At 52.8% G+C, this 26,892-nt stretch overlaps 1 protein-coding gene across 3 annotated transcripts in view; it reads right to left on the reverse strand.

The window, feature by feature from the left end:
- Positions 1-11,821: 11,821 nt before the first annotated feature.
- The window catches only part of RNF24 (ring finger protein 24), a 79,922-nt gene continuing 64,851 nt past the window's right edge, over positions 11,822-26,892 (reverse strand). For all 3 annotated transcript variants that reach the window (XM_031949757.1, XM_031949756.1, XM_003758677.4), the window contains exons 5-6: positions 18,670-18,749; positions 11,822-17,256 (exon numbers count right to left, since the gene is read on the reverse strand). In XM_031949757.1, the coding sequence (XP_031805617.1) occupies positions 17,118-17,256; positions 18,670-18,749 (219 nt within the window). In that variant the 3' untranslated portion in view covers positions 11,822-17,117. The remainder of the gene's footprint in view (positions 17,257-18,669; positions 18,750-26,892) is intronic.

Consider the following 26,892-nt stretch of genomic DNA (forward strand, 5'->3'; position numbering starts at 1 on the left):
TAAAAGGAGGGATCAGGGAGCTAGGAGGAGAGCCAAGAGAAAGCAGAGAATGGGAGTCCCTGCTTTTCAGCACCTCATCTCCACTTTTAACGGGACTAATAGTACTCGGGTGTACTTGAGTCTATATATAAAATATTAATAGTACCTTGCCCACTTTTTATGACTGGACTCTATATAAGCCTGTATCTGTTCTTTGGGTTCGGTCCTGTGGGAGGAGAGGGTCCATATCCTAAGGTTATGGTCTAGTTAGGTAGAAAAGATTCATGGGAGACCGATAAAAGCAGCTGCCCAGTGATTGGCATTGACCTTGGACTGAGGTAGTGGAGCAGTTCCTGGAGACGGTGAGGATGGCAGAATTGAACAGATGTAGGGCAGAAACTTGCCTTTGGGGGTAGCAAAAGCTGCCATTTATATCGTGTTGTGTGGGTCGGGGTACGCTTTGTGCTTATCTTTGAGCTCTATAAGAACAGCTCAGAAAAACAAATGGGATCTTAGAATTGTAGAGTGGGAAGAGTCCTGAACAGCTGTTGAGGCCAGTCCGTGCCCCCATTACAAGATATCAGACAAGGGTCTGAAGAGCTACAGTGAGGGAAGTACCTGTTTCCTTTGAAAGCATCCCCTTCTTTGGGTGAGCTCTTGTTAGGAAGTTTTTCTTGAAGTGAATTCTAAATGGGCTCTTGGAAGTGTGGCCCTTGGAGAAGCCTACCTTTCGGATCTTAAAAGACACCGAGCTTGTACCTAGAGCAACATTTTCTCCAAGCTCAATGTTCATTCCTTTTTCCATCCTGGTTACCTTTTTCTGGACCTACTATGGCATATTAATGCCTTTTCTAAAATAAGTTGCCTAGAGACTATAACTTTTCAGAGGAGGTCTGACTCTAGACCATGATGGGGAGCAGTTGTCCTATCCGTATTCCTAGAACCTGCCCAGTTTGTGACTGCCTAACGTCTCCAGCCCAGCTGTGTTCTCCAGGTAAGCCAGAGCTGCCTGGAGACTTGTCTTTTAAGCTATAATTTCTATAGACACTCATAGGCTTGCCCTGACACATAGTACTTTGGCCAGTATTTGAAGACCTATTTGTATGTCCAGCTGGGCTAAAAATGGGGGAAATAAGTAGCCTCAGTTCTTATCTTGAAGTGCAAAATCCACCTAGTACTATTGTTTGAACCCATTTAATGTTTGCCACAAGAGTATCAGACTTCATTAAAAACCTTAGTTATATTTCCCTCACCTGCCAGTTTAATATTATTTAATAAAAATGGGAATCTTGATGTAAATTCATTGAATGTCTTGTAGGTTCAGAGCTAACTTGGTAATGGGGAATGTTCCCGAGGTCCATCTTTGGTTCCATTCAACAGGATAGGACCTGTTGTGCTACCCAACATCTTGTACCAGGATTTGGAAGCCTCTCAGATGTACCTTACTGGCTAGTAGTAAAGACTTCCTTTAGGTGATTGGACATGCTGAGCAAACTCCTTTATGCTGGACTTCTTTCACAGTCCTTCCAGAAACCAGCATATCCTTGACCACCGTTTCCTACCCTGCATCTTCTGTTGCCTTCACCCTATTTTCTGTGTTTATTTCATGGATTTCATACTACATAAGCGCAAATGGGTCTTCACTGGAGCTGACTAGCCCTTGTCTTTCTCCTTAATCGATGGCCTCTTTTCCCACAGAACCTATTAGGTAGGAGTTCCCTTTTCTACATCCCAAAGCTTCTCACTCCTTGGAGCATATCTGTCTTTGTGTTGTGTTCTCAATTCCATCCTCGTCCGTTGAGTTTTCCCCTTCTTCCTTCCATCCCACCGGATGCTGCTCCCTTTCAACTAGTTCCTTCTCTTCCACTCTCAACCACACCCTAATCTCCCCATCCTTAAAGCCTCCACTAGATCCTGTCATGCTCTTGAGCTACTCAAATATCTTCCTTGAAAAAAGTGATTTCCACACTCATATCCACTTCTCAGCTCTTTGCATTCTGGCTTTTAACCTCATCACTCAGGTGAGATCTCTCCAAAGTTATGCATTCTTAATTTTCATTCTGTCCCAATTAATCCTTGGCTTACTGTTGGTGACCCTCTCCTGTCTTAGGTTCTTTTCCTGCCTTTTTCTTCAGGTCGGGAGCCCTGATAATGTCCCCCAAAGCTCTTTCCTGGGTCCTCTTTTCTATATCTCAGTGAGTGAAATCTTCAGTTTCTCCCCAGAGCTTTGATATTTCAAACTGGATGTCCAGAGACATTTTCAATATTGACATGTCTGTAACTGAAACCGCACTCCCTTAATCCTTCCCTTTTCTGGATTTTCCTGTTTTAACAAAGGCAGTCTTCCCCTTCTAGTGTCTCAGGTTCATAGTCTTGCCATTATCCTTGATTCCTCAATCTCCACCCCATGTAGCCAGCTGCCAAATCCCGCTGTTTTATCTTCCTCTCAGTTGTATCCAGTCTCTCTCCACAGCTCCCCACAGAGCTACCTACTCCTTTAGTTCAAGCCCTCCTGTCTAAATTATTCCAACAGCCTCCAAATAGGTCTTCCTGCCTGGAGTCTTTCCTATATACTACTGCCAAAGGAATTGTCTTTTAAGTGCAAATATGACCGTGCAGTCCCATACTAACCCAACTCCAGTGGCTTCCTGTTACTTTGAGGATAAAATATAAACTTTATTCAGCTTTGAAAGCCTTTGCTTCAACTTCCTTTTCGGGTTTTAATGCACATTTACATTTTTCCAGCACTATTGTCCAGTCCAACTAGCTTTCCCTCGATTCTTTGGGTCAGTTCACCTCTCATTTTTGTATTGGCCATCCCCCATGCCTAGAATTCATTCTCTTTACCTCCCTCTTACTGAGTCCATTTCTCCCTTTACATGCTCAGATATTTTATATTTATCTTTATTATGTTTGCATTTGCTCACCAACAGATAACATGTTTTATTAAAATGTAATTTTCTTGCCAAGTAAGGATTGATATTTTGTGTTTGTATTCCCAGACATTAAGCACATTGTAGGTGCTTAATACTTGCTGATTTTTAGCAGATATCATCCAAGTATTCTCTTAGCTCTTGACGCAAATAATTTGTTCATTGATGACTAATCATATATTTGCCAGGACTCCAAGTCAAGCTCATCTATGTGGAAGTTTTGTAGACTTTTCTTTTTTGGAAATTAGGATTTTTGTCTTTCTCCAGTCCTGTGACTCCATTTTCTCTTGGGATTTCAAATATTGAGATTAATAATTATATCTGCTAGTTCCTTCATACTGGAGATGCACTTTGGGCATGCTGACTTGTGCTTATCAAAGGTAAATAGATTCTCATTTTCTTTGAGTAAGAGGAGTCCCTTTTGTTTGGTTCTTCCCAGGCCGGAATGGTTTATCCACACTGAGCAGTCAGTCCTACTGCCCCTTTGATCTCTCTTTCCCACTGTCTTCCTGACCACCAGATCTCTCTCTAGCACACTCTCCCTTCCAGGGCCACCTCAGACATGGCAGCCCTGCCCTAGGTGCGGTTTTCCTTGTGCTTCAGCGGTTGGCCGATTTTTCTTCTCCACTTCTTTGTGGCCAACAGGATTATGGGACTGGCCCAGGGTCAGCCTGGAGGCGGCTGAGGGCAGATTTGGGCTCTCCTGATCCAGGCCTGGCACTCTGGCCAATGCAGTTTGCATTCACATGATTTTGAGTCCAGATCTGGCCACATTACTCCCTCACTCACAATCTAGAGTCCCCCTCCCCCAGGATAAAATAGACACTTCAGCTTTTAAAACCTTTAGCTTGCCTCAACATACCTTAATTTCATTTTATGTTGTTCCCCTTCTGGAACTCAGCTCCTTTGTTCCTCAAAAAACGCACCGCCATGCCTTGGCACTGGCCATGGCTTATGTCTGGAGTGCTTTTTTTTGTGGATGGGTAGTAGGGAAAAAGAAACGGAGAAATTCCCCCCTAGCGAGGAGTTTGTGTTCTTCTGGGGGTATGTTAAGAAATGCAAACAGATTATTTACTTGAAAGCTAATCAGACTCCCTTGTCTCCACTTGGAGCATCCTTAGCTTCCTTCAAAGGGCAGTTCATCCCATGTCCTCCAAAAGGCCTTTCTCATCCCCTAGTAGGATAGTATAGTTTTGAATAAACGGGGAAGAGAAATTAATGAGGAAACAAAATGGTGTAAGGGGCAGAAAATAAAATTTTAAAACAAAAGTGAAAGAAGAGGGAGGATTTTGCTTGACTATTGGAATAATGGGAAAGAATGAAATTGGTAGATGGAAAAAAAAAAGGCAACAATGAAAAAAGGGTATCATGGGAGTGGGTGGGCTTAGGATAAGGGGAAGACAGCTGGTGGGAATAGGGTTGCTTTTAAAGTAGATCAAGCTTACAACGAGACAAAGTGCTATATGGAGGAAGATCAGGAAACAAAAAAAAATTAGCAAATGGAGAAAATAGTAAACAGCTGTCATAACTAAATGTGAATGGATTAAAAACTCCAATAAAATGAAAAAGTAAAAGGTTGGATAAGAAAACAAATCTAACATTTCATAGGAAACACCTGAAAAGCAAAGAGACATAATAAAAATGAAGGTTGGAAAATTTTTTTTATGTATCTGGTGAATCCAAAAAGCAGGAATTGGAATCATGTCAGATGAAGCAAAGACAAAAAGCCAAACTGAAAAGGGATGAACAAGGAAAATGTGCTGAAAGGAATCACTGACAACAAACCAAGAGCAATAATAAATCTATGCTTCAAGTGCCTTTGCATCTACATTTATAAGTCAGCAGAATTACAGGACATATACATACTAGCAGATTTCAGTATTCCTCAGTTTGGCATAAATCTTAACAGAAGAAAGAAAAACTACAGAATTTAATCGGAAAATTGAGCTAAAAGACTAAATAGGGACTGTTTAAATAGGACTTCAGCACCACATGGAACTTCTACAAAAATTGACCACATGCCAGGGCATTGCAAACAAATGTAAAAAAGGGTAGAAATAGTATTCTTTATAAACCATAGCTAATAATATAATCAGGTCAGGGAGGACAAAGACTCAAATGGGGACTTAATAAAATCCTAAATAATGAGCGGATCAAAGAACAAACTAGAAACAATTATTGAAGTCATGAGACCAAAATTAGATTCTAGCGCTAAATTGTAGAGAAGGTGCTTGCCAATTTTTACTAGTAGCAGGAGTCCCTTCTTGATGGCAGTTTTTGATACCCGTCCTCCCCGTGTAGTGTGGACGCTGACGGCCAGTGAGTTGGGGCTTGTGGCAGCAAGTCCTGTCGGGGCTTCCAGGATGAGACGGGAGGGGCTGCTTTCTAGTGGTCCCGGAGCCCTCGGCGCGGCCGCAGCCTGGAGCTGCTTTTGCCCGCACGTTCCCCAAAGCCGCCCGGGGAGTGCCTCTTGCGGAGCTGCAGTGTCTTCTTTGGGAGGTGCTTTCATTGGGGCTGCAGTGCCTTCCTTGGGGTGTGCTTTCTGCGGGGCTGAAGTGCCTTCTTTGGGGGGTGCTTTCATTGGGGCTCCAGTGCCTTCTGCGGGGCTGCAGTGCCTTCTTTGGGGGGTGCTTTCTGCGGGGCTGCAGTGCTTTCATTGGGGGTGCTTTCTGCGGGGCTCCAGTGCCTTCTGCGGGGCTGCAGTGCCTTTTTGGGGAGTGCTTTCTGCGGGGCTGCAGTGCTTTCATTGGGGGGTGCTTTCATTGGGGCTCCAGTGCTTTCTGCGGGGCTGCAGTGCCTTTTTGGGGAGTGCTTTCTGCGGGGCTGCAGTGCTTTCATTGGGGGGTGCTTTCTGCGGGGCTGCAGTGCTTTCATTGGGGGTGCTTTCTGCGGTGCTCCAGTGCCTTCTGCGGGGCTGCAGTGCCTTTTTGGGGGGTGCTTTCTGCGGGGCTGCAGTGCCCTTGGTCGGAGCCCCCCGAGGACACAACCCCCTTTCCCGTCAGCCCCCCCCCCCCCGCTTGCCTTGGGGCCGCGCTGCACCCCCGGGGGCCCGAGAGCGCCCGGCGCCCCCCTGGGAGTTCTCCCCAGGCTTGGCTGCCTCGGCTCCCGTGGTCGAGGTCCGGAAAGGGTCCCTCCCAAGGGAAGCCGCTCCGTTGCCTGGAAACGGGCCGCCTTAGAGCTTGGGTCCCTTCTGCGAGGCGAGGTCTCCTGGCTAACAAGGGCCCCACCTAGGACGGAAGGCTCCGAAGGCGTTTCGCGCCGGTCCCTCCGTTTTGCCGCAGCTGCGCGGGCAGCGGGCACTTCTCCTTAGCGGTGTGAGTGAGGTCCTGCCGAGAAACGCCCCTGCCTCTAACTCCGCCCGCGGCTCCCGGGGGCTTGTGACGGACCCGGGCTGGGTCGGGAGCGGGGCCACGGGGCGTCTCCTTCCGGACGCCCGCAGCTGCCGGGGCACCTCCCCGCCCCCCGGCTCCTCCCTCACCCACTAGTGGCGGGTTAGAGCGCGAGCTCCCGCGCAGAGGCCGCCTAACGTCCGGCCTCGTGCACACAGCAGGCGCGCGCTAAGTGCTTTGTTAAAAACCCTTTTTTAGGCGGGGCCGAGCCCGGGGGCGGGCGGGGCCGAGGGGGCGGGCGGGGCTTTCTTGGCCGAGCCCGGCATCAGACTCTTGCCGGCCGCTTGTGATCCTGGGAAAGTCACTTCACCCGAGCCTCAGTTCGCCCTTCTATGGAAGTGGGCTCGTCGCTTCTCCGCAGGGTGACTGTGGGGGCTGAAGCCCAGCCCGCGCCGCGTAAATCCCTCACCGCCCCCGCGCCCCCGCCCGCCACTGGGCCCGCCAACGGGGCCGACTTCGCCAGCACCTCGCCCGAACCCCACCGGCCCGGTCCGGGTCGGGACGTCGCGGGGCTCGGCTCCGCCGGCTGGGGCAGCGGCCGCCGCCAGGGGGCAGCGCGGCCCCGCAGGCGGGATCCCGACGTCCCGCCTCCGGCCTGGGCCACGGACCCCGGGGCTCCCGGGCGGGCTGACGGGGGGAGAAGGGGGCGGGGGCAGGGCCTGCGCCCTCCCGAGACAGACTGGGGGGGGGGCGCCGGGTCTCCGGCCCCCTCCCCCCCTCCCCCAGCCAGGGCCGGTGGCTCGGGGCAGGCCGGCCCACGGAGCTCGGAGCCGGTGGGAAATCCCAGGCCGCCCGGCCGGGCGGGAACGCCTGTTCCGGCTGCTCGGGGAGGGAGCGGGGCGGGGAGGGGGCTCTTGTGGGGCCTGGAGAAGGTCACGACGGCTGCGGGCCTCACGCTACAGCTGCGGAAGCGGGGCTCCCGTTCGGTCCTGGGAGCGGCTCCTCCAGCCTCAGGCCCCCGGCGCCTGGCAGAAGCTCCCGCGGTGGGCGGCGCCCGGGGCCGCGCCCTTCCCTGGGACCTCCGCCCCGCCCCCGCTCGGCCGGCCCTCCGCCGTGCCAGCGCGCTGCCAGCCAGGGCCCAGGGCCCTCCCTCGGCCTGACGCGCGCCTGCCCTGGTCCGAGACACGTGGTCAGCTCTGGAAGGGAGCCCAGAGAGCTTCAGGCTCCCCCGAGGCGCGAGAGGCCCCCCAGGACCGACCGCTGCCCCGAGGCCTCCTGGGGCCTGGGCCCCCCCAGTGCCCTTTCCGGCTCCGGCTCCTTGTGGGGGTGGGGGCGGGACAGGCACCCGTGGCGGCCCCGACTGCTGGGGGCAGAGGGAATGAGAAACCTCCTCTACAGGTGTGGGCGGGGGTAGCCGATCTCGTAGGAGGTGAGGGCCCCTGCAGATGCCCTGGGGGTCCCCGTCTCTTTGGGGGCCATCTCTGAAGGTGTAGTAGGGGTCGCTTCTCCCCAGAAGACAGCGGCCTGGGGGCAGAGGGACGGTGGCCCCGGCTCAGCTGGCCCCTTCCCTCCCATCCCCTTCCCCTCCCCTCCCCCTCCCCTGCCCGGAGGGCCCCTTCCCTCCCATCCCCTCCCCTCCCATCCCCCTCCCTGCTCGGCGGCCCCCCGCCCCTTTGGCCCCTCATCCCAGGGGCAGATGTGTGCAGGGAGGCGCAGTTTCGGTTTCCTTGAACTCTTTCTGTGCCGGGAATCTTGATCCTCTGGGAGAAGAACAGAAAGTGAAATCTTGGAATAATTTGGCCTGTTTAGGGGAAGAAAAGGAAATGAGGGAGAGTTCTTCTTCCCAAGGATCCCAGGCATTCCAGGAGCCAGAGGTCCCTCCCAGCATTCCCCAGTGGCTCCGGAGCCTCCCCTTGAAGGCCGGAGGAACAGAGGTTTCCCTTCCAGGTTCTGTTCCAGATGGAGCATCCTCCATGCCGGCCCCTGGGAGGAGACCAAGGGAGCAGGACCCACGGCCCCACCGGGGCTGGGGACTTAGAGGCCCGGACTCGGATGTTCTCCTGCAGCTGGAGGCTGGGGGTCTGGGATCAGGGGTCCCTCCGTCCTGGTCAGGCCCCGTCTGGGGCGGAGGCTTCGTGCTGAGGGCCCCGCCTTGGGAAGGACCCCGACGTGCTGCAGGGGGGCCGGAGCAGGGTGGGGGGCAGATGTAGGCTCGATGCAGAGGCGTCCAGCTGGGGGGCCGGGTCTTCAGGAAGAGCCCCATGGGCCTGAGCTCAGTGCAGCCAAAATGTCGACAAACTCATCTTCCCATAATTCACTGGACTGGGAAGCGGCCACGCGAGCATTTCTGGGAAGAAAACCTCATGGACAGAGTGGTCCACAAGGCCAATCCCCAAGAGCGATCCAGCAAAAGTGGGGCGGCTGCTTGTTGGGGTGCCGACGAGGGGATCCTGGACTCCTGGCACCCGCGTCCCTTCTGGAGATCCCAGCTCAAGGGCAGGAGGTGGAGACATGGCTCCCTCCCTCAAGGAGCCCCGGTCAGCTGCAGGGCCAGCACTCGCGTTTGGAGGTCAAGCTCCCTGCCCATCTCCAGCTACAAGCGGACATGTTCCCCTTCTCGCCTTCTCTTCCCAGAATACAGTGGTTATGTCATTGGGGTCCCAGAAATCATTACTGATTACGTCCTCCAACCTGAGGAGGGGGCGTTCTCACATTACCCATTCCCTCCTTTCCGTTTGAAGAGATCATCCCCAAGTTTTCTTCTTTTTCTTTAAAAAATGATTTATTTATTGTTACATTTGGGTTCCAAGATGTTTCCCTTCCTCTTTCCCAGCCCTGAGTTAGAGAAAGGCAACGTCTGACATTATATATGACATATATATATATATACACACACACACACACACACACACACAAATACATATTGGACTTCTCTTTCTCTGGAGCCATTAGCATCTTCAATATTTTTTCAATATTATTCAAGATTCAACTCAATTCAATGTTCAGTATTATTTAGATGTTTTCTTAATTTCATTATTAACATTTGTTTCTCATTTATTTATTTCACCGTTCTCCTTATTTCATGCAAGTCTTTCCAGGTTTTTCTGGGATCAGCCTGCCCAGAACTCCTTAGGCCATCACCATCACGATCCGGTAGCACAACTTTTTCAGTCCATCCCCAATGTCGGGGCAGCCCTTTCCTCTGTAGTCCTTTGCCACCACAAAGAGCTTCTCTAACTATTTTGGAAGCATTGGGTTCTTTTCCTTCTCCCCGATCACTTTGGGAAACAACGAATAGTGAGTGATCTTGTTGGCTTAACGGGTATATCCAGTTTGATGACTCTTTGGGGGAAGTTCCAGATCGCTCTCCACAACGGCTGGATCCCGTTGCGTTTCCACCTCCGGTGAATTAGTGTCCCCGTTTTTCCCACATCCCCCTGACACTCGTCATTTTCTCCTCATATCATTTTAGCCAATCTGATGGGTGATGATAGATATTTTAATTTGTATTTCTCTAATCAATAATGACTTGGAGCATTTCTCACATGACTATGTACAGCTTTGATTTCTTCCTCCCAAAACTGCCTGTTCATTTCCTTTGTCAAGTTATCAACTGGGGAATGATTTGTATTCTTAAAAAGGTGACAAGGTTCCCCACATATTTGATATGAGGGAGGCTTTTATCCGAAAACTCTTATCAAATCCCTCCCTCCATTTCTCTACTTCTTTCTAATCTCGGAAACATGTATTTGTAAAAAAACAAAAAAACCTGAACTTAATGGGATCAAAATTATTCACTTTATGTTCCACAATGCTCTTTAATTTGTTTATTCATAAATTCTCATCTTATTCATAAATCTGATAGAGGGTACGTTTACTTATGAGATCTCCTTTCACGTCTAGGTCATGTGTCCATTTTGATCATATCTTGGTAAATGGTATAAGATGCTGGTCTATACCCAGTTTCTGTCAAACTGCTTTCTAGTTTTCCTTCCAATTTTTTTTTTTAACCAGATGGCGAATTCTTGTCCCGAAAGCGTAAACCTTTGCATTTGTTAACCAGGAGCTTGTTACAGTCTTTTCCGACTGTGTGTTGTATATCTACACTGATCCACCTTTCTGTTCTTTAGTCAGTACCTGCAAGTTGAAATAATTATAGCCTTATGATGCATTTAAGAGCTGGACTCTCATGCCAGATCTCCTTCCTTTACTTATTTCCATGAGTTCCTTTGATATTCTGGAGCTATTGTTCTTCCAAATGGATTATATTTTTTCTAATTCAATTAATTTTTTGAGTGATTTACTTCAAATGGCACGGAATAATTAGATTAATTTAGATAAAATTTTATGATATTGGTTTAGCCCACCTGTGAACAATGAATATTTCTCCAGTTATTTAAATCTGACTTTATTTGTATAAAAAACTTTACAATTATGTTCATGTCTGGTTTTTTCCCTTAATGCGTCTTTTTCTTAAGGAAAATCTTTGCTTGATCCTGAATCATTGCACAGAATGCTTCCTTTCCCTGTCAAGTTCAAGTATTGATAAAGCGCCTACTATGCGCAGATACTCTGCAGGAGGAGGCCGGGTTCTGAGGGGCTGGTTGGGACCCTCCGAGGCTCACAGCAAGTCCCCAGGTCCCGCCGCCCAACGCCTCTCACGGATTTCGCGGCCTGTCCATGGTCCCCCGGGGCTCGGGGTCCGAGGCGGGATTTGAACTTGGGGCTCCTGGAAACGCAGCTGCTACTGCGGGGCCTCGGAGAGAGCGTGCGCCGGCCCGGAGAGAGACCCGGAAGTCCTGGGGAAGAGCTGGCCCAGGGAAAGGGAAGGTGGGGGCAGGGCAGAGTCTGGGGAGGCTTGGGGGGGGGGCCTGAGGGGCCGGCCGGGGCCGCGCCCCCCCCCCCCCGCCCCCCCCCCCCCCCCCGGGGCTCACTGAGATGCCGGGAACTTGTAACCCGGAAGTTTTACTGATGATTCTGAGGTTTAGCCCCAAGAAGGCCCCGGAGTCAGTCTCCTCTCCCCAGGCCTGAGGCCCCCTCCTGGCCCCCGGTCACTCCCCCCCCCCACGGGTCCCTCCCTGCTGCCAGCCTCGGGCTGTGCCCCCGGGGACCCACCTGCTGGGCCTGCCCTCGTCGCAGTGCTCAGGTCACCCGGCGCACAGAAGGCGCTTAATAGATGCTCAGAGACCGGAGAGGAGAGGCCCGCGTACCGACGGCTGCCGGGGGGCGGGGGAAGGCGGGGGGCAGGCCTTCTCCTGGTCCCGCCTGTGCCGCTGCGGGTCCCGGGTGCGAGGCCCCCGGCCTTGGCCCCCGCCCGTTAGCCGTTAGTTACTTGGGCCAAGCCCTGCCCTGAGGCCCGAGGCCCCGAAGGTGGGGGCGTCTGAGGGGGAGGGGGCTGCTCACTGCCAGGGGCTCGGGCTTCGTTGCTGTTGGGTTCATTCCCCGGCGAGCTCCTCCTTCCGGAGAAGCCCCGCACTGAGGGCCGGGCGCTGCCGCCGCTGGAAGGCTTCTGCTCCCCAGGACCTTGCGGAGGAGGCCCCCGACAGCTCGGCCGCAGAGAGGGCGCGTCCCGACAACATGTATTTTCAAAACCTGCTTTTATTTACATTTCAAGTCAATCACATGCAAACGTTATTTTTTCAAAACAAGGATGTGATTAGCAAAAGATGCATTAGAATTTTAAAATAGCAATTAAATATACAAAAATATAGCTTACAAAAACAGCGAATGATTTCAAAAATATTCTGCTGCAGAATCCTTAGTGTATAAATATGTCTATGAAACCAGAGGCTCAGAGTTTCACAAACTTTCGCAGGAGTTACACGATATCGACTTGGATCACCCAGGGGCGGCGAGCGCCGCGTGGAGACCAGCTCGCGCCGTGGGGAGACCAGCTCGCGCCGAGGCACCGGAGCGGCGGCTGGCCGGGCTCCCCTTCCCGGGGTCGGGGCTGCCTTATTCTTTCACGGGAGACTTTCAGTCTCTCCACCCGTTAATACTGGATGTCTTGCCTGGCGATCAATCATTGTTAAAGGAGAAGGGCGTTCCAGCCATCCCGAGGGTCAGCAAATGAGAAACAGCGGGCATGGTGGGAGAGCCGCCGGCAGCAGTGCCCGGGCCTCTGGCGGGACTGACCAGGAGGCCGAGCCCCGCGCCCAGCTAACCGGATGGCACCGATTGGGGGCCCAAAGGCCCAAAGGCTAGAAGGGCTGGCGTCAGGCCCCGGGCAGCCCCAGGACTGGGGCGGTCAGAAGTCCCAGGGACGTCTGAGGGGTTCGGTTCTAGGAGAAATTGGTTCCTTCTGGGGGTTCCGATGTTAGGGTTCTTGGCCACTCACCCATGAAGACGGGAGACAAATAACGCTGATGAGAACGACTTGTAACAAACCTCGATCCTAAATCTCAACTCCCAAATACGTAGTTTTCAAGATATTTTTACAGACTCTGAACCGGGAGTAAGCGTCCGAGTCGTTTATGAAAAAAAAGCAGCGACTGATTCTCCCCCAAAGCCACCGGGGACAAAGTTCATTGCATAAAGCCTGCACAACACCCCTCCTTTCCCCAACGATTGTTTGCAGTTTGGGTAAGGAAAGGGTTAGTGACTCAGGATGTGGGTCTGAGAGAGGGAGGGATGGAGGGAATAAAGTCTGAAAGGATCTGAAAAGTGCTTCTGCCGAGCCTTTCCTTTCAAGTTTCAGCTTCAAGGCTCAGGATTCAAGTGCTTTTGGCCCAGGGCCGGGCCAGGACTCAGAAAAGACGAGGAGGTGGGGGCTGGGGGAGGGGAACTTTGCATGTGGCTCTGGGTGGCCAGAGGCGGCCGGCCCAGTGGCCGTGCACCAGATGTGCTGTCAAGGGATCCGCTTTCCAATCCTATCTCCACAATTACAGCCGGTTTAGCCGCCACTAGGAGCCTGGGCCTTCCCCACTCGCCGGCTGGAGGAGGAATTGGCTCTCCCCGCGCCGGCCCCTCCTCAGGGAAGGAGCGCCCGTCTCTGGCAGCCCGACACAAGCCACGGGGCCCTTCCTCCCCAAGCCCCCCGGGCTCCAGCTTCTCTAAGGAGGTGATGAGGAGAAAGGATGGAAAAGGTCCGGCTAAAGCAAGGGCGGTCGGGGAAGGGGATGGTTTGGCTGACTTGGGCCCGGGCCACATGAGGGCCCTGATGAGTCCACGTCCCATCTCTGGTTGGTTGGGCACTTAAAAGGTCAAATCTCAGCTTTTATGGCGAGGGTGAGGGAGGGAGTGGAAGGTTCCGTTTGTCTAGAAACAAGGAATTCCATTATGTCGTAACCGAGGATCTGTCTTGCTGGAAAGGAATGTGGTTCAAGAGCGATTCTGCGGTTCCAGATGGACTGACCGTGGCTGGGAAGGGGAGCCATCTCCCCTCCCAGAGAGGGCTCACAGTCAGCCAGCCCGGAGAGCTCAGAGCCATGGCCGGGCTGGGGCGGTGAGGGGGGAGGCTGAGGGCCGACAGCGGCAGGCGCTCCTCACGGGCAGCCCTGGGAGCCCGCTGGCACAGTGACCACCCCCGGCCACCCCTGCAGGTCATGGAGCGGTCTGATCGTGGTGGTAATAACCTGACAGGGGAGGCCAGCTAGTCCTCGGCCTGGGGGGCTCACGAGGGAAACACACGTGGGCTCTTGTTCCAGACCGAACGCTCCAGGTGTGGGCTCCATGATTAGAACGTAAGCCCTCGGAGGGCAGGGAGCCCAGCATGACCCGGCAAGAGGAGGTGGTGCTGCCTACACTTTCATTTCGTTTATTCTGTCCCTAAATCCCTCCTGGCGGGTCTCATCTGAGGAAGTGGAAAATGCTACAGGTTCTGCAGCTAAGAAAGCCGGGAAGCCCCGGGCTGCCTCCCAGGCCCAGCATCAAAGGCCGCGGGTTCCTGTGCCCTGTCCCTGAGTCCCAGTGAGTACAAGAGATTCCGGGTCAGCAGCTGGAGAAGGCGAGTGAGTGGCTGGCGACGGGTCAATGAAGTCCAATTTTTCAGCTTCCTTTCTTCATATTTCAGTTAGAAACACAAAAATCATTGATGGGTAAATAGGCAAAAGTCCCCAAAGGCCTAAACTTCCCCCTGGATCTTCACCAAGAGATGGGGAGCGGCCAGTGACTTCCAGGGCTTTCAGCTTGATTCAGGGATCAAAGGGATTCTTTTCTCATTCCTTCTTTCTCCTTCTTGGATTTAATACTGGTGCCAAACGTGCAACTACACCTACAACTACGTTCTGTATTGTTCTGGCCGGAGCGCACGATCACTTAGTATTTCTATCAGGACCGGTCCGGAACGAGCAGGGAATGCCCCTGGGAGGTCTTTGAGCAAGGACCGTTGGCTTGGCCCAGAGGGTCTCTCCCATCGCAGACTACGGGCTGGATACCTCCGTTCTCCACTAGGTCAGGGTCACAAGTCACCAGGCTTAAGGGGCTGGGAGAAGTGACTGGCTTTTGGCACTGGGTCCTCAAACTCCATTACAGGAGCGGATGACTAAGCAGAGGCAAGATTTCTTCCGATCAATCGCTTGCTTAACATCATCCACTTTGCTTATTGACTAATGTCAGGATGGATTCGTGGGGACAGTGCCGACTTTCTGCTTAGACAATTAGTGTAAACAAACAGTACAGACACCAGGTGGAGTCTGTTGGGACATTTGTACCCAACTGGACTCCTTTCCGATCTGTGAATGAGAAGACATTTTGATTTTGTTATTTTGGCCCTCGGTCGACGGAGCTAAGTTGGAATTATAGAGTCAATGTCTGAACAGACTTTCAGCTGGAAAGAATATTTGAGATATTGGACTAAAATGTTTTGCCCTTAAAAAAAGTCCCTTGCTGAGGTCCCTACTCAAAGAAGCAGAGCAACGGCCCCAAGGGGGTAGTCCTACAGATTGGGGTTGGAGGGGACGGGAGCACAAGCTAAAAGCTTCACGGTCCCCAGATTTCTGACTTCTGTTTTGATCGTGGCCCCATATGGAAGAAATGGCACTTATTCCAAAGCTGTCCCATGTTCCTGGAAAATCCTAGGCTGTAAACAATGTAACTGAACTGTACAGATCCAGAGACAAGCCCAATATTCTCTTTTGACATTGGTCACTAAAAATATTTTACTGTAAACCTGTTTTACCAAAGTTCAGGCAAATCTATTGGTTTCCCGGCACTTAACGACTGCCAGAGATGCAGAAAAGGAATAGATAAGTCAGAAGGGAGGCGGGAGTACTTATAACTGGTATCCTTTCCATTAATGGCTCAGAAAAGAAGCATGGAGCCCAGCAGGTTAAATTTAGCTCTACTATAAAAATAGCCTTCCCTTCCACTCCCTTGTTCGAGAACCCGGACAGGACCTACAGAACCCCCCAGATCAGACCGGGGGAGGAGTCCGCCGGCTCCCCACAACTGCAGTTTCCATTTTCCTTTTCTAGCCCCCTAACCGGTGGAATCCCTTTCTGATTTCTAGTGGATGGTGGGGAGGGGGGGGCACCAGCGGGAAGCACTTGAGGATGAAATCTTTTGCTTTAGTTCAGTCTTGGCCCGCCATGTTCCAGCAGGTGTGGGACATGATACAGGCAGAGCAGCCTTCCCGGACACGGAGGCCTTGCCGAAGTTATGTGAGGGGCCGGGCTGGGCCGTGGGGAAGAGCCGCTAGGGCCATCGCTTCTTTCTAAGAGCTAATTTACAACATATTCTGGTACCCCCCAAAGATCAGCTACTTTTGGGTCATTTCTACAAAAGTCTGTGAGTGCAAGAGACAAAGCCATCTATGGCTTCTATAAATAGGCTTTTTGCTAATGTTTCCAGAGCCAAGTACAAAACTAAACACACAATCGTGGGCTCCTTAATCCTGGGCTGCTGAATACAATATTTACAAGTTCAAATATTTTTAAAAATACAGACCGTGGGATGTTTTCAGAGCAGTGCCTCAGAGCTAACTGGAAACTCAAGAACCGTTTGTTCTAATAAGGACAAGAGATGGGTAGAACTGGGGTCAGACAAAGGGGTTTGGGGAGGACAGACGGGAGGAACAGTTGTGGGCTGAGCCTGGGATCGGGTAGGCAGGTGCTTCTTTTGGGGGGCTGACTTTCAGGGGCGCTGGTGTCCAATCTGGCTGCACGGCCACTAGTCTATCCGCTGGCGGCCCAGCTCCCGGAGGCTTGGTGACTGTGGGCTTACTGAGTCATTGGGGAGGGTGACGACCCGGTCCGGATGCTCCCTCCTGCCCTTGGGTCTCGGGGCTGCCCCACCCCAAGTCCTGTTACTCAGTTCGGGCCAGCAGGAAGTCCCGGGGAGAACCCGCCGCCGCCTGGCTGGGCAGTGCTGACCACCCATGCTCTTTCTCCGGCTCCTCACTGTCTGACCACCGGTGACAATCCAGTGCCGAGGGCTGTGGCGCAGTCACCGCTCCCCTGGGCCTTGCCCAATCCGGCCCACAGCGGCTCCGGGCTTTTCATCAGAACCACGGGATTTGGGGATCCAGGATCAGGATGCCAGCGGGTCTGGAGCGGGCCGGCTCATCTGGCGGCTCAGGGAGCTTCACGCTTGGTCTCTGGGGGGGGGTTGACCTGGTGGTCCAGGGGTCCAGCCCCCGAGGCTCAGCCCACAGTCCCTCCTGCCACACTTACCATCACCCACTTGCTTATCCAAGGCAAACTCTGGGTGGGCACAGGGGCTGGGGCCGCACACGGGACCCCCCACCCGCGGGCCCTCCGTGCCAGGACGTGGGCGGGCGGCCGAGGCTTCCGGTGGCTTCGGGACCCAAAGGAGCAGCTCTTTGGGAGGGCCGGGGATCACTGGTGCATCTGCGCGGGGGCGGCCGGTTCAGGGGCGAGCGGCCCTCCGCCTGGGGTTCTCTGCGATATCGTGTGTCCGAGTCCGTCCTGGGGGCGGGCTAGACTATGTTCTCGGCCCCAGGGAGGGGGCCCGGGGGGGGGCCGCGGTCCTGCTTACTGTGTAGCTGCGCCAGCTGCAGCACCGGCATGTTGCACAGTGGGCACACTTTCCGGACCTCCAGCCACTTGATGAGGCACCTGCAAGTGAAAGACAAAGGGACAAGGGGGCATTAGTCCCCTGCGGCAGCCCCTTTCTGGGGGGCGGCCCCCCATATCACGTACGGCCTTTGTGAGGAAGAGAACGACGAATGACAAACTGGACATGTAATGGTCCAACGGGGGGGGGGGCTGAAACCCAAGAGTGGGGCTGCTCTGCTTCAGTCTGGGGGCACGGGGCAGTTCCCCCCATTCTGTGGTGCTGCCCCCGGTGGCCACATCCCAGACAGCAAGTCCCTGGTCCCTGGCTCTCTTCTAGTAAAAGCCCCTCCTGTCCGTGGGACTCTGTCACTCAATATTTCCTAAAGGAATAGGCCGTCTTGGAAGGTGGGGAAGTGGAACGAACTCTCCTGGGAGAAAAACAGAGCAAGTGCAATTTTTTTAGGCCGTCAGGAAAATGCTCAGCAAGAAAACCAGTATATTTTGCCAACCCCGATGTCCCGGATTCCGATTTAAAACCATAATATGCCCTGACTACGAGATTATTTTGCGAGACATGATCTCCAAGTGGACAGCGTGGCCGAGCCGCTGCTGCTCTGGCTCTATCCAGGGCAGAGGTGTGGGCGGCTGGGGGGATGCTCTCCTTCCTTTTCCCTTGATGATTTGCCATCCACTCTCACGCCATAAACCTGACTTTCTCCCCTACCTGGGAAGCATCCTGCCCACTGGAAACCTCCTTTCCAAATATAGCAAAGAGTCAAAGACAAAAGTTTTGTCCCCACGTGACTCTTTCCAAGAAGGAGGTGATTTGGGCCAGTTCCAAAGGACTTGTGATGGAGAGGGCCCTCTGCACCCAGAGGCCTGCGGGGACCAAGTGTGGACCACAACACAGCATTCTGCCTCTTTCTGCTGTCGTTTTCTTGCATTTTACTTTCTTTCTCATTTTTTCCCTTTTTAATCCGATTTTTCTTGTGCAGCAAGATCTGTATAAATGTTTACCTATATTGGATTTAACATGTATTTTAACATGTTTAACATACATTGGATTACTTGCCATCTAGGGGTGGGGGTGGGGAGAAGGGGAAAATTTGGAACACAAGGCTATGCAAGGGTCAGTGTTGAACATTTTCCATGCATGTTTTGAAAATAAAAAGCTTTAATAAAAAAAAAAAAGTTTTGTCACTAGAGGCAAGACTGAGGGAGCATCTGGGTTATTTTCCTACTTCTGAATGCCCATGGTGTGCTCCGTTAAGATGATTCTAATAGAAAATGAGTTTTCTGGGATTTAGTAAACATAGCCCAAAATAAAAGGGGGCAATAGAGGGGTGTATTTGACCTTGGCCAAGGGCGTTAGTGTGGAGGGGGTACCTAGTCCCCACGGGACCTTAATTTAAAGCTGCACATATCCTGTCACTGATGTAAATACACCATAACACGCAAGAGCCCCATACTCACTTCCTGTGGAAGGCGTGCTTACACGGGCAGATACCCAATTCATCTTTGGGCTTGAAATCTTCCAAACAGACAGCACAGATCTGAAAGAAACATTCCCAAGTGAGAGCCACTCCTTGCTGGAAACAGTAGCCTGGGGCAACCCCCAAGCCCGGGCAACCCCTAAGCCTGGGTCCTCCTCACCCTGCAGGGCCAGAGCATCCCCCCAAGATGTGACTCTTTCTCAAACATGACTGAAGCTTTGGGAAACAAAAGCCAGAAGTCGGGAACACTCCAGGAGAGGGCTCGGGGCTGTCCTTGCTCTAGCTCTGGCCACTCAAGGCTAATGGTTCCTCTATCACAATTTAGCTGGAGCTAGACCCTGAGGCAAAGGCAGCTCAGCGGGCTCCCAAGGTTCTGTGAGCCTTCAAGAAGCACTTTACACGTGGGTAACTGGATTCTCACAACAGTCCTGTCCCTTACTGGTTGGAGGCAGACCAACTACTAAGTGTTCATTTAAAGCTAGATTTGAATTCAGGTCTTCTTGCCGGCAGGCCCGGTGCTGGGACACTATGGTGCCATCAGCTCATTATAGGGTCTTCGATTCTGATTTGTCGTGATTTAGAAAGTTTTGAAAACATAGAGGGGGAACCGAGAAACTGAGCCAACTGTTGGGAACAGTGGCAGAATTTTCCCCGGGGCTGTGGTGTTGGGCGGGAGGGGAGGGGGGGGGAGGAGGGAGGGGGACAAGCTAATGGGGGGGGGGGGGGGGGGGCACGAAGCCGCTTTCACCTGCTTCCCTTTCCCTACCAGGAGCATAAAAGGTCTAAGAGAAACAGCTAAGCAGAGGGTGGGAATCTGCTCCCCAGTCCCCCTCCTCAGGCCCTGGGGCCCAGCTTCTTGCTCTGTGGGAGGGGGCAGCCGGGAGCCCCCGCAGAAAGCTTCCCCACAGAGCACTGGGAGCATGGGGGGGGGGGGGGCCGGGGGCGCCGGGGGGCCCAGAGGTGGGCGGGGAGTGCCTGGGAGCCCGTGCTATCTTAGGGCAGGACGTGAGCCTCTCAGGGTTCATGGGAAAGGGTCGCTCCGGCTCAGGGGCCGTGGTCTTGGTCTCCTTCCCACGGAGATGGGAGCACTATACACAGCCCGTGGGCTGGTGCTAAGATCTCTAAATACCCGCCGGGGACGGCCCCTGGCCAGGGTTCATTTGACACAAAAGAAAAAGTGTTTCTAAAATTGCTGAATCCATGCTCAGGAAAGGCGGTACTGAGCCAAGCCGGTTACGGTGAGGGGGAGATCTGGGTCCTGGGGGGCCCGGGGGGGGGGGGGGCCGGGCCGGGCCGGGAGGAGCCTCTCCTCTTTTAGGGCTGGCCCCGAGGCCAGAGTCTTTCCCTTGGAAGGGTCAAGACTCCGCCACACAGGCTGCCTCTCTTCATCCATTGTCATCTTCATCTTCTTTTCCTCCTTCTGCTCCTCCTCCTCCTGCTCCTCCTTCTCCTCCTCCTCTTCTCCTCGGGATGCTAGGGCCTTTTCCAGGATTCTGGATAAAGCCGTCCGAAGGCCTCGGTCTCAAAGCCTACAGTCCCGGGGGATGCTGAGGAGCGGCTCCATAGGAGACAAGGGAGGAGTATCAGGAAGGGTCCTGTCCCGCTCTGTGACACACGCCAGGAAGTCCAAGTACTTGGCCATGAGGTAGAAGGGCCTGGGTTTGAATCCCACCTCTGCCTCTGATGACCCCCGCGGCCTTGGACAAATCATCTTCCCCCAGGCTTTGGTTTCTCTGGTCGCTGAACCTCTCTCTACTCCAGAGCCACGATCACATGGAAGCGGACGGAGGTGGAGGATCCGGATCGGCTGAGCAGCCCCAGGCGCACCAGCAGCGGCAGGTTTGCTACCACAGAATTCTGGGGCAAACCGTTTGTTCTGTAGCTTCAGATTTCCTTGTTGTTGTTTGGGGACAGTCTGGTGCACCTTTGTCCTGATTTATAATAATGGAGAAGTGAGAGAAACCGCTTTCAATGCTCGATTCCATTTATAGGGCCCGGAAGGGCAGCCATGACTTCCAGGATGGCTCCGGTGTCTGTGCCTGTATGAGTAACTCGCAGCATGACAGCCGGTGCCAGACAAAGCTCCCCCCTCCTCGTCCGTCAGTCGGGCTCAGTGGGCTGCGCCAAGGGGCCCCCGACCCGCTGAAGAACGCCCGGGTCATGCCTTGTGATCCAGCACAAGGCTGATGGCTCCCACTCCTTCCAAAATCAATGTATTCTTTACAAACACAAGTCTTTCCCAGTGACTGCCGCCAAGATGGAAGGTGGCAGAGCAGTGTCTGCCCCAGGCCTCCTTATTTCTCTTGGGTACGGCTGTGCCCCTTTGCCAGCCGGGGCCCTCCCCATGAGGACTTCCAGCATGGCCGGCCCTGGTCCCAATGGTCCTTAGGGCGTCGGGTCGGAGGGCAGCTCTTTTCCATGACATGCTGCCTTCCTCCCAGCCGCCCTCGTGGATCCAGCTCTTTTGTTTGCAGAGCTGTCTCACACATGGTCCTGCAGCTCTCAGAACCAAACCCAGGGTCCCGATCCCTCCGCAGGCCAGGCTGGGGGGCATTTCAGAGGCAGGAAGGAGCTCAGCAGCCAGGCAGCCCCGGCCAGACGGAGTCCCCATTCTATCAGCCCTGACGAGGGGCCATCCAGCTGCTTCAGGGCCAGAAATGGCTCAGCCCCCCGAGGACGGCCGTCTGCTTCTGACATGAAGCTCCCACCCTCCCTTCTGCGCTCTGGGACCAAGCGGTCAGTCACTGGGCATTTATTAAGTGCCCGCCCTGTGCCGGGGGCTGTGCTAAGTGCTGGGGACACCAAGATGTCCACAAACATCCCTGCCCTCGAGGGGCTCACAGTCCAGTGGCAGAGACGATATAAAGACACAGCAAGCTGTGCACGAAATAAATGGGGCATGATCCCCAGAGGGGAGGGGAGGGGAGGCTGGGGAGAAGCACTCAGGGGGAGCTGGGCAGGCCAGTGGGGGAAGCAGAGGAGGGAGAGCTCTCCAAGCCCCGATTGTGTCGGGGGGAGCAGGGGGCTGGCTTATAGGGGCTTTCCTCCCAACCAGAGGGTGTGTATCTGGTCCTGGAGTCCCCCGGGAGCTCTGGGAATTTACTGGGGGTACGGCAGCCATGAGGAGCCAGACTTTGGCTGCTGAATGGTGGGAGTGTGGGGGAGGAGACCCAAAGCGGATGGAGGCTACAGTCCAGGGAGGGAGGAAGGTCTGCACTGAGGGGAGGCCGGTGTGAGAGGAGAGACGTGAGATCGGAGGCCCGGCAGTGGCCTGGGTGTGCCGGGAGAGACCGGAGTCTGGGATGAGTCCCAGGTTGTGAGCCAGGGGCACTGGGCACAGGGCACTGCCCTCACAGAAGGAGGGAAGGCGTGAAGAACATTAGGGAAGAGCCCCATGCCCACTTTGGATGATGTCTGCAAGCCACTCGGCTGGAGAACCCAGAATGACAGCCGGGGACGGGACAGAAGAGGCCCCTGGATTCCTCCTTGCTCTCAGCCTTGTGGACACGGCCCTCACGCTCCCTTGGGTGTGAGGGGATGCCCCGTTCCTTCAATCCACCCTTCCAGCCTTGGACTCGAGTGCTCTCCCACGCCAGAGTCCTCTGGATCCCTCCAGGGTGTCAAGGCCCTGCCTGGGGGGGAGGCCCCTGAAGCTCCAGAGGAGGTCGGGTGCTGTGGCAGGCTTCCTGGAAGCTCCGTCTCCCTTAATTCAGACCGGGAATGAACACGCTTTCTTGGCCACCAGACTGACGCCCAGGACGCTCGCAGTCCACCAAAACCCAGAGGCCTTTTTCAGAGCTCTTGACTCTCCATCTCTCCCACTTTATGGTTACGAAGCAGTTCTTTGGTGCCCAAGTTTAAACGTGACCTCCAACCCCAGTGAATTCCATTTTCTCCCCACCTCAGGGTTTAGCTTGTCGGAAGGCGCTCTCTCCTGTCTCGCTCTGGGCCGCCTGCCACCGGGGGGACCGGGTGCCTTTCTCCCACTCGCTGGCACGGCAGAGCCGGCACAGAGCCTGAGCGGCTTCCCTGGAGACTTCCTGCGGGGCTCGCGGAACCTTTACTGTGATTCTGAGTCTGGCCGAGCAACCAGCTTTGCATCCATCTGAGGTTGTTATCATCTTGGGTCCATATTTTTCCTTCTCTGAAGAAAGGCATAAAATACTTTATCCAAATTTTGCTGAGATCTAGTGATCCAGAGGATTCTACTCATCCGATTAAGCTTAGTAACTGTCAAAAAGGGAAATGGTCTTTCATGAACTCTTCTTGATGCAGTCAAGCTGGGCTCTGTGACCACAACTTCCTTTCTGAGTGTTTACCAACCTCTCTGTCTCTGTCTCTCTCTCCTTCTCTGTCTCTCTGTCTCTGTCTCTCTCTGTCTCTGTCTCTGTCTCTCTCTGTCTCTGTCTCTCTCTCTGTCTCTCTTTTAACCACCCATCTCTTTAATGAAATGCTTAAAAACAACCAATGGCAAACAATTAGTAAAAAATTAAAACCCGCGTACAGATGAAAGTCCAGAAAAAGTCCGGGTGCCTCTGTCTACTCTGTGGCCCCAGAACTGCGTCCTGCCAGCCTGCCCTTGTCTGACCAGTTGCTATGGGTCCCTGAGCCAAGTGGAGTAAGGGCTGCTGTCCCGGCTGCCCTGGGGCTGAAGTCACATGATGGCTCTCATGGTCTCAGGCATTCCAGAACCGCGGTTCAGTTGCTCACTAGTTTCAGTATCACTATTAAAACAACATTCAATGTGTAACCATTTTTGCTCCCTTGGTAATCATTTAATCAGCACAGGGCGCCAAGTATTGTTAAGACATTGTTTTGTTAGGCTTCAGGAATGCACAAAGGAAAACACTTTGGCGCAAGACTCCTGCTACCCAGAAACCGGGGAGAATGGGTGGGGAAGTTAAGAAGCCACACGGGGATCCCTGGGGAAAGCCGAGTGGTTCTGTTGGGCTCCTCGGCCCGGCTGGGTCAGCGGCATCACTGAGGCAGAGGAAAGGGCGGGGGTCGTCGGCAGAACCATGTACCATGCACCCCGCCCCAGAAAGGCAGGTCCCTAAGCAGAAGGGACAACACTACCATCGCTTAAGTCTGAAAGCCAGCTTAGAACTAACTCGTGGCCGTCACAGGCCTTTGGGTGTGGAAAGGTTAGACTCCAGCAGAGATCAGGGTGAATCTCAAACCCGGGCCTGTTTAACCAGCATTCGGCCTGACGAGCTGGGAGAGAACCATGGAAGATGAGCTTTTTGATAAAGGAATCTGGGTAAAGGGAAAGGGAGTTTCAGAGTTCACTTTGCAAAGTTGATGACTCTTGAAAACCTGAGTTCGAAACCTGCTTCTGATCCCTGTTGGGCAGCTTAACCTCTCGATGCCCCTGAAAACTCTAAAATAAAAACTGCAGAAGAGCCGGCAGTCTGAGCTAGAAGCAGAACTTCTACGACAATGACATCACAGGTCTGATCCCACCCTGAAGTCTTATTAACTGAAAACCTCTTGCAGATAATGCCCATCAATAATAACACATTTAAAATCCAACCCCCTATGAAGTCATAACTCACTCAAACGCCCCTTGGCTGACTGCCCATTTCATAAGCAGCATTAGCAAATTAACTGCCTCCAATTTTTTTTTCTTTACTTAATATTGTATTTCTTTAGAATCAATTAAGTTTGGTGAGGATATGGCTGGAGTCGTGTTTAATATGGAGGAGGGGAAGGAATACAGAAACCTTTACAAATACGAAGTTATGATAAAAGTTGTATAATAAATGGGTAGCTTAAAAAACTCCAACCTGACAACTTGGGTTTTGGGATGACCTCTCCCTCTTCCCATGTATTCATTCTTTGTCCAAATCTTGATCCCCCTGCTCTCAGTTTGTAGGGACCATCCCCTAGCTTCCCTTGGATCCCTATAGTCTCCCAAGTGGCTTTTCTGGTTCAGGTCTAATCCTTCTTCCATACAACAGCCAGAGGGACAAAAATAGGCTGAACTCTGTCACTGCCCCCTGCCCTAGAATGAGTCAGTGGCTCCTTGCTGATTCCTAAGATAAAAGTCCAAAATCTCATTTGGCGGCTAAAGCCTTTTCCCACTTGATCTGCAGGCCTGGTTTTCCCTCTGTCGTCCCTCGTGCACATTATAAGTGGGCCTGCCAGACCTGTCACTGCTGACCTTATGCCTGATATTCATCTCCATCCAGTACCTCTGACCATTGACCCCGGGGCCTTCTACTTCTTCTCCTCCAGGAGAAGACCCTGCTCCTCCCACAAAGTATTGACTTGTATTGACGGCGCCCACTTCCAGGGATGCAATATGGGGCCTTTTTCTCCTCATGGGATGGACGGAAACTCCTCCAACGTGGAGCCCTCTTGCATTCTGTTCCTCCTCACTCCTTCCCAGTCCAGGATCAGGCCTCTGAGCCAGGCGGCAGCATCTGTGCTTTGTCTCCTTCCTTTCTCCTTTCAGTGCTTTCTTCCCTGTTAGCAGGCAAGTTTTTTCAGGGCAGGGATTTACATTTTTGCATCTCTGACACTTGGCAGAGTGTCTAGAACACTAATTAAATGTATATTCATTTATTTATTCAGCGCTCTAGACGTATACAGGCCCTGAAGAAATTTGACGATCTGAACACAGATTACAAGAATTTGAATAGAAGCTGGAAATTCTTTACATACATTTAACAATTCAATCCAAGAGCATTTATTGTATGTGTGCTATGGCCGAGGTCCTGTGCCAGGTGGCCCTGCCCTTCAAGTGCCCACAGACCGTGAAACGTGTCCTTGTGCTGCCCACTGTTCACTGCAGATCATCCCTCTTGCTTCCTCCTGACATCAGGAGGACATCAGAAGGAGCTTTCTGGCTTTCCCCTTCTCTCTCCTGCCATGTGTCCTGTTCCCCTTCCCATTGTTGTTTGGAGTTTCTCATCGGTTCTTTCCATTGCCCTGTATTGGACCCTCATTTTGGGTTTTTGGAGGAAGTGTGTACCATGTTTTACCAGCACAGCAGCAAAGTTTCAGTGTTGAAAAGAAGGATCTTTGCTTTTACGGGGGCTTGGGATCAGTAAAAGAGCTCAGCAATTTCCTAAAAGCAACTTAGCCACCACCTTGTTTCTCTTCGTTTCACGTCTATCTGTACAGTCTGTCCCAGACACACAAACTGTTGGATGAGCTCTGTAGCGTATTCAAATTTCTGCTGAAATGTGGGCAATAGACATTCTTCTTTTCCCTATTCTGCAGGGAGGGACGGGCCAAATTCCTTCAAGGGCTTTCAGATTTCTTTTGAGAGGATCTGCAATATCTGGGGGCTGACATAATTTTCAAAGTGCCATCTGCCAACGCCCATACGTTGGTATTACTCAGAGATCCGGGACAGCGCAGCAGCAAGACTGAGGCAGGAATCCTTGAGGAGACAAGGTCCTCGAGATATGAAACCCTTAGTGCAAACATGGCGTAATTTCTGGAGCTGAGGGAGACTTGGCCATCGGGCAGTCAGAAAAGGTTTCCTGGGGGAGGTGCTTTGAAGGAATCTAATAACTTAACGGATTGTTTCATATAATGTTGGAACCTCCTAACTTCTGTAATTTCAGAGGTCATCCTGAGAAACATAGGCTCAAACTTGAATAACAAGCAGGGATAATCTTGCCAATAAAAAGAAACAAACTGGTTCGCTGAAAAGTAACCCTGACTTTATCCCATGCGACCAGTAATCTCTTGACAACTGGCCATTTCCTGGGCATCTTTTCATTCCATCGGATGATATGGGCCTCTAGGGAGTGCCAGGTGACTGAAATCTCTTCATTCCTTGCTCATACCCTCTCTCCCTCCCTGCATTTCTTCCTTCCTTCCTTTTCTTTTTTTCAGTTGTGAATTCTGCCCCCCCTCCAGCCCCTCCCTCACCCATCAGGATAGCAAGAAATAGGATATCCATTATCCATAAGAAGCAGTGCAAACCTGTTTCTATATCAGTTGTGCTGCAGAAGAAAAACAAGAAAAGCAAAGGGAAGGAGGCGGGCTTCAGGCTGCACCCAGTTCCTCCTCCGGAGGTGGACGACGTTTCTCACTCGGGGTTGTTTGGAGCCGCTGACCGTTCACAGTGTTGCTGGTACCCTGTGGCTCTTGGTTCTTCTCATTTCATTTTGCATCAGTTCATACAATTCTTCCCGTGAGTTTTGGAGCGCGCCCTGAGCGTCATTGCTCTCAGCCCCACAGCGTT

This window comes from Sarcophilus harrisii, chromosome 2 (genome assembly GCF_902635505.1).
Source record: "Sarcophilus harrisii chromosome 2, mSarHar1.11, whole genome shotgun sequence".
Taxonomy (NCBI): Eukaryota; Metazoa; Chordata; class Mammalia; order Dasyuromorphia; family Dasyuridae; genus Sarcophilus; species Sarcophilus harrisii.